Source organism: Lepidochelys kempii, chromosome 3 (assembly GCF_965140285.1).
Source record: "Lepidochelys kempii isolate rLepKem1 chromosome 3, rLepKem1.hap1, whole genome shotgun sequence".
NCBI classification, from domain to species: domain Eukaryota; kingdom Metazoa; phylum Chordata; order Testudines; family Cheloniidae; genus Lepidochelys; species Lepidochelys kempii.
The window spans coordinates 160,622,194-160,636,866 of NC_136382.1; the positions used below are offsets into that span (position 1 = coordinate 160,622,194).

The window sequence follows — 14,673 nt, forward strand, 5'->3', positions numbered from 1 at the left end:
GTAGTGTTAGGCAGCTGACACCCAGCTACCACCAGAAAGACTCCCTCACGTTGCAGGCAAGAGGTAACAAGGTGACTCTCAGTCCTGGGAGTCTGCGATGTATTCGTTTCATGGTCATTCTTTCAGCCTATAGATTGGAACAGTGGCTGTTGCTCCTTGTGTACTCTACATGCACCCTATTGGCCACCGCACCCCTCCATAACCCCAGCCCCACAGAGCATTTAATTAAGATGCCTGGTGTGAACCCTCTGCACTTGGTTCAAACAAGGCACCTTAATTAGTCACTGAGAATGACTGTTGCTGCAAATACTGCTCCCTTGTGAATTCACTAAGCCCTTTTAAAATATTGGCCGATGGGTCCATACACAAGTTTGAGCATTCTGACTCCTGGTGTATGTAACCTTTTGATTTACCCCCAATACTCACTGCACCTAGCACGTATGCTCCTGAACATACTGGCATGTGGCAGACCAGGAGTTGCAGGGTGGGATTCACTGTGGCAAATGGGATAATTCCAAGGACTTTCCATCCCATGCTAGGGTCAAAAATCAATCAATCAACCAAGCCCAGGATGCAGCTGATCAAGTGAAGATAGTCCACTCACTTGTAGCCTCCATGTGACACACTTTATAGTCACAGTGGTGAACTGCATTATGATATCTAATGTTTTACTCTTCTTCCCCCAGGGGGGCTTTCCATCAGAAGCATCTAGCAGACATGCTTATTACTTAGAGTACAGTGACTAATTTTTTTGATAAGGCATTACATTTTCCAGGTTTTAATTTGTCTGAGTGAGTGAGAGGAATGGATGAGTTACTCACAACACAGTAAACCCATCATAGGAAAACACGCATCTAATTTTGTGACTTCACCCTATCTGATTTTTGTTATATTTTTCAAGCTTTTTTTCTAGGGAGGCGCCATTTATGTCTATACACAGATGAGAGATACCGTGCTGTGTATGCTCCAGTGTTGTGATACCATGGTGACTTCCTTTTGAAAAAAATTGTAAAGAATGAATAAGCATCCTCTATGCAATGGCCATTGTTTCCTTTCTTCTGCCACAATGAGTCACTACATCCCATTTGATGGGTTTTTTTAGCCAAATACCATAGCTGAGTAATGTTCGATCTGATGTTGCTGAACTAAATACAATTGTCGCCAGAACTGTAAGAATTGTGGAATAATAATAATAATTAATAATAAAAGCACCTCTCCTGAAAAATTAAACCCTAAAGGGGAGATATTTGGTGCTTTTGAGAACCTAATGCATTATATATTTTACATTGTAATGAACGGCTACAGTGTGTGTGTGTGTGTGTGTGTGTGTGTGTGTATCACAGTCCTGTACTGGATAAAATTAGAACGATTCAACAATACACTCTATACTGTGAGCAAATAAGAGAGATGCTCCTTAAGTTTAAGAGGTAGGATCTTGTGGTTTTGGTGTTCTCTATCCCTGCTGTAACGGTGACTTTCTAGATGGTCATGACGTGCAGCGTCATCATAACTGTGACGCCATAGGTGGCCAGAGGTTTGTCACAATGTAAGTAGGGTTTCTGATTTTCAGGACTCTTACAGAAATTGTGCCTTACTTATTATTAGTAGGAAGTCACTCTGATTGCCACCACGTATCACAGCTTCCTTTCTTAAATGAACCAAAACCCAGTTTCCTCATTAGTGCAAAAATTGTAACCATAACTTGAAAACAGCAGCAGTAGGATCTGAAATGAACAATGTAGGGTGTCTTGCCTCCACATCGTTCTGATGAAAAGCAACCTTTAATGCTTTTGGCCTTTAATTGCTTGCCAATTCCAACTGAAAAAACAATAGTGAAAACACAACTGCAAATATTGGGAACGTTCGTCCCTTTGTTTGTATTTTGTACTAAACAATTATTCTTGGAGTTTTCCCTTCAGTTAGTTGCATTTATCACTTTAAACTGAAATCAAAAAAGTGTTCTCTATAGATAAGTGTATTACAGCTGAGTAAAGCAGTGGGGTGGGAACCAGTGGGAAAGATGTTCCTGCACTTTTGACCTCACATACACTGGACTTGTGCGGTCATGCCAGATGGAGGGCGCCTTTTATACAGAAACATGCTGGGGGCTGGGAGGGGAAGGAATCACACCTGTCAGGGCAGAGTTCCTGCACACACACACAAAAAAATATCAAGACTACATTACACCCCATAGCCGCATCATCTACTCCCTCATTAATCAGTTTCTTTCTCCTGCAGCATTGCCTGTATCCACATTCTTCCCCTGCTGCCAGCACCTGCCTGACACTACAAGCCAGTGCAGTACTGCAGTCTGGCCTAGAGGCTCTCCTCTGGTGAGTTCAGCCCTAGCAGTGCTAACTGCCTGGGGTGGGAGCACAGAGGGGCTGGAGTAGATTACTGAGATTTTTCACTGCAGGATTTAGATCCCTCCCTGGAATAGCCACTCCCTACACTTTCACCTTGCTCCGTGGTTCACCTTGAACTTTTTACTCCTGGAACCGGTTGGACCTGTAGTTGCATAAACTCAGTGGCAGGCAGCTCAGGAATGAGCCAGTAATAGACATATCTATCAGGAGGGATGGATATACATGCCCTTCTGTTAGTTTTAGCTTAATACCAGCTTGTTCAGAGATATGGTATATGTGCTCGTGGCTTTGTTTTCTCTGTACTGCACCTTTTAAATTTCTCAGGAGCCTACCTGTGTGCAGGGCCAGCTGCCATTCTGAGATTTGACTTTTGTTCTTTCTTGTTTTGTTGTTCTCCTTTAACTTAAAATTAGTCAGTCATTCAGACTGAAGAAAATCTGACAATTCCAAACAAGTGACCAAAGGAAAGAGAGGCCAAGATCTTTAAAAAGAGATACTGTCTCGCCATAGATGGTCTAACCACAGGCAGACCGTGGATCAGGCTGCTTTAAATCAATCTGTATTTCCTCTGAAGCACAAAGAACATGCCAGTCATGGCAGACTGCACAGTGTGCTTGAGGGATGAGACCACAACATTTAGTGATTTGATTGACTGAAGCAGAGGCAGCAAGGGATGATGTAACAGGAGACAAGAGTGGAGAAGGAGGAGCAGAGTTGTTAAGGGCCTAGAAGGTGAGGACAAGAAGCTTGAACTTTATGCAGTTCAACAGGGAGTCAGAGGAGGGTCTCAGATGTACGTGTGTGAGAGTGACGTGATCATCACAACAGACAAGAAAGGTGATCTTGGCAGCATGGAGGTGATGCAGGTGTTAGGGCAGCCAAACAGAAGGAATTAAAGCTTTCCAGCGCAAGGATCATCTTTTTGTTCTGTGTTTCTACAGTGCTGAGCACAATGGGATCCTAGTCAATAACTGGGGCTCCTAGGTGCTAAGGCAATACACATAATAAATAACACAGCAGTCATGACTGGAGTTGCGATGCTGGATGAGAGTGTTGACTGGACAGAAAGAAAAGGATGGATTTTAGACATATTGTGGAGGAAGAAATGTCAAGATGAGACCATACTAGGCCACCACACCCCTGAGCCCCAAACTGATAGTGTTTTAAAAATCAAAATGGGTCAATACACCAGAAGGTCCATCATGAGGTGGTTCCCAAGGGAATGCTCAGAAATGCTCCTTTACCCAATGAAACTGCATATAACATTTCCTTCCTCACTGATTTTTTTTTTTTTTTAAACTGCAGGACTAGTGCACTCTGCACAGTTGTTTGTTAATTTAAAAAAAAACCAAAACACCCCACTGCACATTGCAGAGAGGATGAGAGAACAAACCACACATGACAGCTATTAGTCACATCACTTAAGGCACTACTGAAAGATGCTCAGCCGCTACAGTGATGAAGGTGGTATTAGAACCTATACAGAATAGAAAATTAACCGTAGTATGTGATACAGCAGGGCCAGATGGCAGCAGGATAGTCATCCATGCGAAGTATAAGGGCCCCAGGATGATCAGAGCCTGTGGACTGAGGAGAGGTTACTACAGGTTAATTAGAGCACCTGGAGCCAATTAAGGACCTGCCAGAGACCTAATAAAAACCCCTGCTTCAGTGAGAAGGGAGGAGAAGAGCTGATTGTAGTTTAGAGGAGCACTGTTATGACCAGAGTAGCAGGGGAGGGAAACATTGCTGGAGCAGAGGGACTGCCCAGTGGGAGAGAGGGTAAGAAGCCCGAGAAGCTGAAGGGGCAGAATGGGAGGTAGCCTAGGGGAAAGAACTATAGCTCCAAGTGCTCAGCTGCTCTCCCTAAGGCCCCTGGGTTGGGACCTGGAGTAGAGGGCAGGCCTGGGTCCCTTCCCCACTCCCCTTCCCTCCCCCACCAGGGCACTAGCAGAGCTGTCAACAATAGAGGCAGCACCCTGACCCATCACATGAAGGAGAAACACAGGACCCCACCAGAATAGCATTTGCCACTTGTCACAAATATTATTATTAATTCAGACAGTGATGCTGCATACAATGGACAAAGAAAACAGAATCCAATCTGGAGGAGCTTTCAGCGAAGGTCAGATAAAACGTGGTCATCAACAATACAAGGGGAGATGGCAAAAGGCAAAGGGGTGGAAACTGGAGAGAGAACTAAACAGTTATTTAAGAGTCTAACATGAAACACTAACGGTGTGGAACTTGGACAGCATGTTAAGATACCACAACCGAAAATCAAACAGGTGATCTCTGTCTTACCCAAGGCTCCTTGGCAGATATCTGTGCGGGTGGCACCTCCAACAATAAACTGGGGATTAGAACACAGCTCCTGGAATGAAATACATAAAGTACTTAATAAATAGACAGACATGGGATAGGCAGTGTACTTAAGATGCCGGAGATCCCAAGTCTGTTCCTTACTGACCATCTTAGTTTCTGTACATTTGCAGCCATGGTGTGTTACGATTAAGGCTGTGTGTTGGTCACAGAAGTCACTTTCTGTGACTTCTGCAGTGGCCAGCAGCAGTTTGGGGGTGTGGGTGGGGGTTCAGAGCTGGGGCAGGGGTTTGGGGTGCATGGTGGTGCTTTCCTTCGGGGGGGGGCAGGTGGGAGGCTACTACCATCATGTCCCTGCAGCTCCTAGGCGAAGTGGCCAGGAGGGCTCCCTGCAGGCACCACCCCCACGGTTAACAGCCAATGGGAGCTGCAGAAATGGCGCTGTGACAGGACCAGAGCACGGAGCTCCCCTGGCCGCCCCTCCCCCTAGGAGCTGCAGAAACATGCCAGTCAGAGCTGTGTAGGGAGGCTACCAGTCCTGCCAACACCCCCCGCCCCAGCACTGGTCCCAGGCCGTGCACCGCCTCCCACCCAGCACCCACGGCCCGCCCCTACAGAGTGCCCGCAGTCCCTGGCCCAAGTTTTAGTTAGGGGTATTTTTAGTAAAAGTCATGGACAGGTCACAGGCCATGAATTTTCATTTACTGCCCATAACCTATCCATGACTTTTATTAAAAATACCTGTGACTAAAACGGAGCCCTAGTTATGATTGCCCCCTCCATTGCAAAGCATATCAAAACCATTACATAAAGAGGATACCGTCGTGTCAAGAATGGAGAAGGGCAGGGGGCGTCTGGTGTACTAACACAGCCAGGGCTGGCTCTAGGATTTTTGCTGCCCCAAACAAAAAAATTTTGGGCTGCCCCCCATCCCAGCCCTGGGTTCCCCCCCACCAGTGCCCTCCCTGCACTGCACCCCCCTGCTGCCCCAGACTTGGGCTCTCACCCCCCACACCCGCAGCCCCCTGCTGCCCCAGTCCTGGGCTCTCACTCCTCCACCTCACCCGCAGCCCCCTACTGCCCCAGCCCTGGGCTCTCACCCCCCCACCCCACCCGCACCCCCTGCCACCCCAACCCTGGGTCACTGGTAACTCACTCCCAGGGCGGGTGGTCAGCATCCCGTTCATGACATTGGCAGGGGCAGAGGCTGCATCCACTCGACTCCTTCCTGGCACCCAGGGGACCCTGACTCCGCCCACTCACCTCTCACCTCCAGCCCGTCCGGGTCAGGGTCAGGATAAGCAATGGGGCTCCCGGGCTATGCCTCAGCCCAGGGTCCCTCCAGCCGGGGCTTCTGCCTCCAGGACCGGCCAGGAATCGGGAGGGCAGAGCCAGGTGGATCGCCCCGGCAGGGCACTGAGGAGCCGGGGCAGGGCAGCCCCAGAGGGAGCAGCCAGCAGGGAGCAGAGCCCCAGAGAGCGGGACGCAGGCCCCGCATGGCAGCGCCTTGGGCACCGGTCCCCTCTATGGCCCCACTGCTGCTCCTAGCCGCCCTGCTGCGGCCCCTGGGCGGCTCAGGCCACTTCGCCCAGCCCCGGCTGCTGCGCTGGGGGACGGCCACCCTGCGTCACTTCATAGCTATTTAGGTCAAAAGGGACCATTATGATCATCTAGTCTGACCTCCTGCACAACACAGGCCACAGAATTTCACCCACCACTCCTGCGAAAAATCTCTTACCCCAGCCCAAGTGTCCCACCCTCCACATGTCGGAGCCCGCCGACAGCGCAAACCATAGCAGTCCCAGGGCAACCCCCACGCCGCTGCTGCTGGACCCCAGTCCCGGGGCCAGCTTTGGCCACTCGCTGTGGCTCTTCCACCTGGTCTTCGGCAGCAGCTTGGGGGCTGGGACAGCATCTACCTGGGTGAGCGCTGGCAGGGCCGGCCCTGAAGTGGGGGGGGGGAGGGGAAAGGATGGCCTGAATGCCGCCCCTACAGATGTGTCGCCCCAAGCACCTGCTTGCTTTGCTGGTGCCTAGAGCTGGCCCTGGTAACACAGCACAACAATGGGGAAGGGAAATCATGGCCAAGGAAAACCAGGGCAAATATCTGTTTTTACAACAGGCACAATTTCAGGCTTATACATACAAGATTTTAATGCCTAATCTTTGAAGGACCCTGAGACAATTAATTGCGAGGAACCCATATCTGCTTTGGAAGGATTAACAGCTGAGAGGACTCTGCTGGGATCTGAATGGGTGCTTGGAAATTGCATAGTAAGCACGAGCTCCTTTAAGTTGCCAGGGATGAAGGCTGAGTGGCACATTGTATAGAACAGCCTCCATGTCTCAGACAACTCATCCCTGTGCTAAGAAAAGCAGCTTTCTGCAGTGACCGATCGCAATGGTACCCAAAGCTAACATACTTGTCTGCAGAGGGTGGTGTAGGCTCTAAGGCAAAACATAAGCAGAGAAAACTTTGTACAGTGTTGGCCACCCCACAGTGGGTTCCCTGAGTAAACAGAGGCTTGGAGACCAGCCCCTTCATAAAATAGCATATTGATTGGGCTCTAGTTGTTTGGCTCTTACCCCTGAAGGATTTTTCCATTTGTTCTTGGACCTGTTTCAATGCTCCTTGGGAGCACTTTGAGCCAAATTCTTCCCTAATGAGTTCCTAATACACCAAGGATGAATGTGGCCCTGTGCAAAGAAGCTTTATTCAGCTGTACCTCTACAAAAGATAGGCACTAAACAAAGTGGTAAGGGATGCTAGACAGCTGGCAGGAAAATATAACCTCCCTGTAACAGTCAGAGTAGAGGAAAGGGTATATGGAGAGGGCAGGGGGAAGGGGTGTGTAAATAGGGACATTAAAGTGGGAAAGACTATCACAGAGATTTGGAAAATGAAGAATGAAGCAGGCAACATTAGTAGGATGAAGAGAAGGAAAAGAAATAAGTAGTGATGGGGACAGAATCCATTGTAACAACTCCAAAACTTGACAGGTATAGTTCACAAAAGACCTGTGTAGCTGCAGGGTGTGGATCTCAGGGTGGGGATGGTGTGAGAGTTGGGACATGGATTAAATCAGCAGGGTTTGTTCATATCAAACAGGTGTAAACAGGCATGAGTTATATAGATTGGAAATGCCAACAAATGAGTCAACTAACAGCTAAGAACAGCCCACTGGCTATTACATGTTAAAAAAAGCCCTCTTCAACTGAAAGCATAGTGGGAGGGCAATGGAATGTGAATGCGGATTCTTGTGTGTCTTGCCCTTCATGGAGTTTGGCACTGAAAACCAGCCATGGCTCTGGCTGGCTTCAAATACTGGCTCCTGTCTTAAAAGTAAAAAGATTTCCTGTATTGAACTCAAGATAAACAAGATATCTGGCATAATTATAAAATTGATGTGAGAGGAAGATCTGGGCCCAAGTTTGTATCAATATAGCTCCCCTGACTCCCATGGAGTTACTCCGACCTTACACCAGGTGACTCTGGCCCTTGAACTGGACTGAATCTCTTTGAAGTTCAAACAGAGTTTCACTTAACCTTCCTGTTCATTTTTGTGCCTCAGCATTTCAAGCCCAGATATTTCCACAGTTCCCACAAACCTTCCAGCTAGTTTTATAGACCAAAGAGTTTTGAATAAATCCAAACCGAACTGCTGGAACTTTTTAGGTTTGCCTGGTATACATCACTGAGCCATTAACTGCCTGCATCTGCACCCTCATATCTTGGCTGTGTGACAGCACCAGGCAACTTGGACGTGCATCCCTTGCCCATTAGCAGGAACCAGTAATACGCATTCTTCTCTATGGGATGGGGAAAAGGTTTTCGATCAATAGACAGGCTTTCACTGCTGTGTGTGCTGAGCTTGGAAAGAGTGCATTCATCCTCCCTGGCTAAACAGCTGTCAGGTAGCGCTGCTTTGCCAGGGACCTTCAATCCATGTGTCTTCCCCCTCTCCCTTTAAGGAGAGACAGTTTCTATAACCTAGTCAGGTGTAATTTAATCTCTCTTCCTGCTAGAGATGGGCTCAAGCCAATAGATCCTGATCCGAATCCCCAACCACTTTGGGGTAGTAACATCCCAGGGACTGGGTTTGGCTCATTAGTAAAGAGAAGGACCTAATGCAAAATTCAGAGCAGACCCCTCCCCCACCTTGCCCCTAAAAATTCAGAGGTTGGAGGTTAAGATCAGGGGGTTGAGCTCATCTGCAGTTCTCATGCTGTCATGATGCACTGAAAAGTCCAGCTCAGTTTTTTATAGACAGTATCTTTTGACTCTTTCATTTAGAAATATCTTCCTCCCCCCCAGAACTTCCCCTGCATGGGGGTGGAAGGGGGAACCCCCCCCCCTCCGGGGGAAGCTCACCCTGATCACTGCACTCCCCGCACCAGCCAAGCCAGCACAGCTATTCCTGACAACGGCATGGCTTTGCCCTGCCCTTTACGTTGACCCCCTTCTCTCGCCCTCCTCCCTGCTGCCCAGGGGGCCCATCACGCAGGTATCCTACCGTTGGTCTCCTCCACGTGATGCCCTGAGTTTTGTGTGAGTTTGGTCCCAGTTCTTTGTACCCCAGAGAGGATGCAATCGCAGGGAAGGATGGATCCTGGAAGAGTTTCCCAGCCTGAAGGCACTCGTTCCTCAGCCTCTCAAAGTCCTGACTGAGGTACTTAAACGCCTTTGCGTTGGAGCCTAAGCCCCTGGCTGTTTCTCTCTCCTTAGCTAATTTAGCTGCAATCCCAGACATGTTTGCCTTCTCCCGCTGCTGCTGGTGTTTTGCTGCCGTCTGCTCTCCTGTGGGTAACATAAAAATGCAAACCTTCCAGCTGAGCAGAGACGTAGGAAACCTGAAGTAAACAGCAGCAGCTGTATTGGGAGCCAGAACCACTGGTGAATCATCGGGGGGGGGGGGGGGGGGGGGGGAATCTGCAGCAAAAGCTGGGTGTGGCTCGTGCTTAAAGCTTTTAGCTTCCCCCTAGTGTCCCTCTGAGGGTATTTACTAGAGGGCAGTGATGCACGGTGCCGGGGTGTTACCATCTGTCAGCTAGTGTTACTGACAGTTACATCTTGCCTGTTTGGTAAGGTGCAATCCTCCTTACTGGGATGTGCCTTTCCAGTGCCTGTTATCCCCCTTAAGCAGATGTCCTTTTCTTTGTTTTTTTGAACAGCTTCCTCCCTCCATCAGAAGTCTTCAAAAACTGGCCCTCAACATGGGAACAGGATCTGGGACCTTTTTGTTCCAAAGCACAGAACTCTGCCAGTTGAACTAAAGGAGTGACCTCTTAGCTGGTAGGAATCAGCTCTTAACCGCTGCATGGATCAGCCATTTGAAGGGGACATGATCCACCTAGCCACTGTGTTATACACTCTGACTGTCAGGGTAGCTTATTCTGAGTATCTGAGGTCCGCAGGAGTAAAAATCCCATACCCATCACTTTCTCGTGATCTCTGGCCTGGGTTGTCAGCAGGAATAAAACTCAAACCTTTGGGCACCAAAGCCCAGGCCTCTACCCTGTAAACTAAATGGGATAACAGCCTGTACTGAATGTAAAACTTCTCTTTACTGCATTTCCTCTTTAGTTCCTCCACTCCAAAACTGGCTGTATTTGACAGTAATGGGTGATGCAATGCTTATATTTTGTAACATGCTTTGGGATCCTCTGGAATTTAAGGCTCTGGAGGATTAGTATCACCTTTCCCTTTGACGAGCTACATTTTGAGGGGATCCTTAAATCCTGAAACATTTTCTATTGATGCTGTACAAAATACCTAGGAAAAGGAGAAAACTGAACATTAGCTGTACACATGGCTGGCATGGTCCTTTCCCCCATTTGCATTGTTCTGTTGTCTTTCCTGGAGTTCCAGGTAGCAAGAAATATCTACAATTACCTCTGCTATTGTTAATTATTTATATTATAGTGTCACCTCAAGATTCCAGCAGATGCCCCATTGAGCTAGGCACTGTACAAGTGCAGAATAAGAGACCAGTGCTTGCCCTACAATCTAAACCAGGGGTTCTCACAGCACATTTTTTGATGGCCTCAGAGTGCAACCACCAGCTCTTGCTGGTGGCCGCTCTGACAATTTTTCCTAAAATACTCAATTAACTTTAGGAAAAACAAATGAATATGCACATATCCATGTCCAAATCATTGTAATTTATTTATGTAGGTTTTTTTTTTGCAGACTCAATAATAAAAATAATGTACAGTTGTCGCTATTCCTACTGGACCTAAACAGAATAGAAACACTAATAAGGTGCTTCGCATGTTCTTGACTTCTTTCTTTTTCTTTTTCTGGTTGCTTTTTTTTTAGACTTGCTAGCTACTAAGTCTGCTGTGAAAAGTGATATTAACAAACACACAAATATCACTTTCCACAGCAGACTTACACAACCCTGGGAATCCTGGGGACAAATTGAGCCCTGGATGGGGAGGTGGGTACAGAGGCAGCGGGAGCCAGGGGCAGTGCGGGCTAGAGGTGATGTGCTTGGGGAATGGAGCCCAAAGCCCTGGAACCTGCCAGGGATGAAGCCTGACCCCACCATCCCTGGGAAGGTGGGGAACTCACTGGCTACTCCAGCTTTTGTGTCTCCAGAGCGGGGCCACTGCTTTGCCCCCCATAACCACCCAGAAGGCTGTGGCCACAAGAAAAGCCGCTGGTGGCTGCATTTGAGAAACACTGGTCTAAACAGAGAAAGGAAGTATTATTACGCCCACTTTATAGATGGAGGCACAGGGAAAGTAAGTAATTTACCCAAGATTACACACGAAGTCTGTGGCAGAGCCAGGAATTGAACCCAGCTCACCTGAATCCCAGTACAGTGTTTTAACCCCAGTCCATCCTTCCACCCACTATTAGTCCCCTATATAGTGTGGCTATAAGTGAAGGGCTTCAGCTACTCTGACTCTCAAGACAGTGGCTGCTAGTGGTGCCACCTGACATGGGACATTAGCTGAAAATCCACCCCCCTGAGTAAGGTAGTTATACCAAGCGAACCCCCAGGAATGAAGCTACCACCTCTCAGGGAGAAGCTCTCCCCCCAGCATAGATAGCGTCTTCACTAAGTGCTACAGCTGTGAGTGTAGACAAGCCCTGAGTCAGAAGCTGGCACAGCATGCTTTATGGAACAGTATAAAACCAGCACAAAGAAGATGCTCTGCACAGTGGGTACTGTCCTTTTCTGAACAGCAGAATGGACAAGCAACTGAACTCATCCCACACCACCCCTGAATGGGTTAAAATGGATTACAAGAGGCTATTTGACAGGAGGGGCTGCACCTGGGTGAGGTGTAGGCTGGTTATACTAAACCCCAGCTAGGCTCCGATAAAGCCAGAGAGAGAGGCGAGCACAAAGAGGCTGCTGCAGGGGGAGAGAGTCAGCAGTTACTCTCAGGGTTGCAAGAAAGGAGTAGGAAGAAGCCCAGGGGTCACAAAATCAGCAGCTGAGGTCTACACAGTCTCATGCTTATGCCTATTTTCCCTAGGCTTCTTCCTACTCGTTTCTCTCCACCCTGAATAACTGCTGCTGACTCTCTCTCTCCCTGTAGCAGCCTTCTTGGGCTCTCCTCTCTCTGGCTTTATAAGAGCCCCGCCTCCTCCTGCCCAGCTGTGTCAGGTTCAGTTAAGGCTGTATAGCCAGTTTACACCTTACCCAGTGCAGCCAATCCTGTCAAATAGTCTCTTGTGAGCCATGGTGACCCTTTTGGGGTGGTGGGGGGTGAACACCCCATCACAGCACCCCTTACCAGTTCCTTAGGCCAACTTGCTGATGATATACACCCTGTGCAGTCCCAGTGACAGCTGAGGTTGCATGTGCCATAAATCCACACAGAATTCAGCCTCTTGTCTCACTACTGAAGAGTGATGAAAGACACCAAGCCACACCTGTCTCTAAGCAGATCCACCTTGCTAGGACTGCTTTGTTTACTCCTGCAACCTGAACCACAAGTATAATCCCAGTTTGGGTGGAGGAATCATGAGGTTCTATTTAGACAAAGAGCTACTTTGATGTGTTCACATTCAGGGCACTAAAATAAAACCGTGACTTTTTTCTTCTTCTTTCAAATGCTTGTTTCTCTTTCAGGAATAGGAAAAGCAAAATCCTAAATGCTTTATCCAGCCTTTCCCCATTTAGAAATCTCCCAGTTCCAGCTCTCTGAACTGCCTTCGCCCACTCTCTCACTGCCAAACCTAAACCCTCACAGACACCAGCCTGCACGTTGGGTCTAGTCCTGGCTCAGGCCAAACTCTTGTTGGGATGAAAGAAAGTTTTGCGTAAGTAAGATTACGGCATTGTCCTACACTGTCTGCAGTTACAATACAGACAGCCCACAGAGGGGGAGTAAAACACTCAAAGTAATACAAGCCTTTTAGGATGAGCTGGATTCTTTATTTGAATGATTCAAGCCATTTGGAGAGTGGCAGAGTTAATGAACTTTAACTGCTTTGAAATCCCATATTAGTCCCTGCTCTCAAGTCAGCATTAATTCGGTTTGTCATTTGTATGCTTGCAAAATCCATTCACTGCTTTGCAAAGGAGCTAACAATAACCAGCCCTGCAGCTGGTGAGGTGGAGCCCAAAGCTTTGTGACCATGGCTGCTGGTCATGGGAGCCGTGCTGACAGGACATAGAAGGGAAGGGAGGGGTGACTGAATTCCAGAGTTGTTTTCCTTACTCATGAGGTTGCATGGCTTTACTTTTTCCATGTGATTGCACCACTGCTGGCCATTTGAACTGTCAACTTTCCCCAAACAGAGAGGGAACTTGCTGCTTGCTGAAGGAAACTGTTGTTAGTCTGTAATCAGGGCATGAGAAGCCAGTGCTACAGTGGATTTTTATTTGTAGAGTGAGAGATAAAGCGATGGAGTGAGATTGCAGGAAGTCTGGACTCCTACAGGGATGGTGCTAGACATTTTGCTGTGTAGGTACCCCCCTACACAGGTCTTCCCTGGGCTGGCGCCACCCCGGTACTGTTTAGGGTAACCAATTTTCTAATTTGTGAAAACTGGACATTGAGGGCCAGAACCTCCCCTACTCCCTACCCTGCCTCACCTGTTCCCACTGAGGCCCCACCTCGGCTCTGCCTCTTCCTTCAAGGTCCCGCCCCTGCTCTGTCTTTTCCCTCGAGGCCCCGCCCCCTGTTCCTCTTCTTCCTCTCTCCTCCCCCTCCCCATAGCTCATTGCTCTCCTCATCTCCTCTCTCTGAAAGCTGAGCAGGGCTCTAGAGGTGGAGGGGTGACTGGGGCAGGATGGGGGAGGGAGAGCCATGTTCTGGGGGTGGAGGGGTGACTGGGGCAAGGCAGGACAGGGGAGGGAGAGCCCCACTCTGGGGTTGACTGGGACAGGACAGGGGGCAGCACGCCGGGGGCGGGGCAAGGGCAAAGGGGCCTGGATAGTGAGGGTCACCGGCCCTACTCCTCAAATGCCCCACCCTTCAGTATCCCTTCCCCCAGGAGCCGGCCGCTGGTACCGCTCTCTGCCGGAGCCAGGAAGTTCCCGAATGCTCCGCGAGCTCCGGCAGCAGCTGCTCTTCCTGCCCTCCCAGCAGCGGAACAGAAGCCAATTGTGGACAGTCAGGTCACCAGACTTTTGGTGACCGGTCAGTAGTACGGCTCAGACGCTGTCAGGTCCCCTTTTCGACCAGACTTTCCAGTCTAAAACCAGACACCTGGCGACCCTAGTACTGTTCCCGGGGATGAGGATGGGCTGCTGGGCCAGAGCTGCACTACTCGTGCCGACTCCCCGCTGCTATTTCTGGTGTGTGTGTGAGGTGGAGGAGACTACGCCATTAAAGGGGCAGGCTCCTTCCCCACAAAAGTTGTGCTGCGCAAGGGGCAGTTGGACCAGAGCCACACCAGTGCTGCTGTTCAGGCTCAGTCTGCTGGTGTGTGCCTGTCGGGGAGGGGTAGCGCCCTCTTATGCGCTGGGTCTGTACTGCAGCGTACTAACCGCCTCATCTTCCGGTAGAGGGTCTGTTG

General features: G+C 49.0%; 1 protein-coding gene across 1 annotated transcript in view; it reads right to left on the reverse strand.

Annotated features, from left to right (window-relative positions):
- CAPN2 (calpain 2) overlaps positions 1-9,565 on the reverse strand; it is a 55,486-nt gene extending 45,921 nt beyond the window's left edge. The window contains exons 1-2 of the mRNA XM_073338767.2: positions 9,203-9,565; positions 4,671-4,740 (exon numbers count right to left, since the gene is read on the reverse strand). Of these exons, the coding sequence (XP_073194868.1) occupies positions 4,671-4,740; positions 9,203-9,499 (367 nt within the window). The 5' untranslated portion in view covers positions 9,500-9,565. The remainder of the gene's footprint in view (positions 1-4,670; positions 4,741-9,202) is intronic.
- Between the last annotated feature and the right edge of the window lie 5,108 nt (positions 9,566-14,673).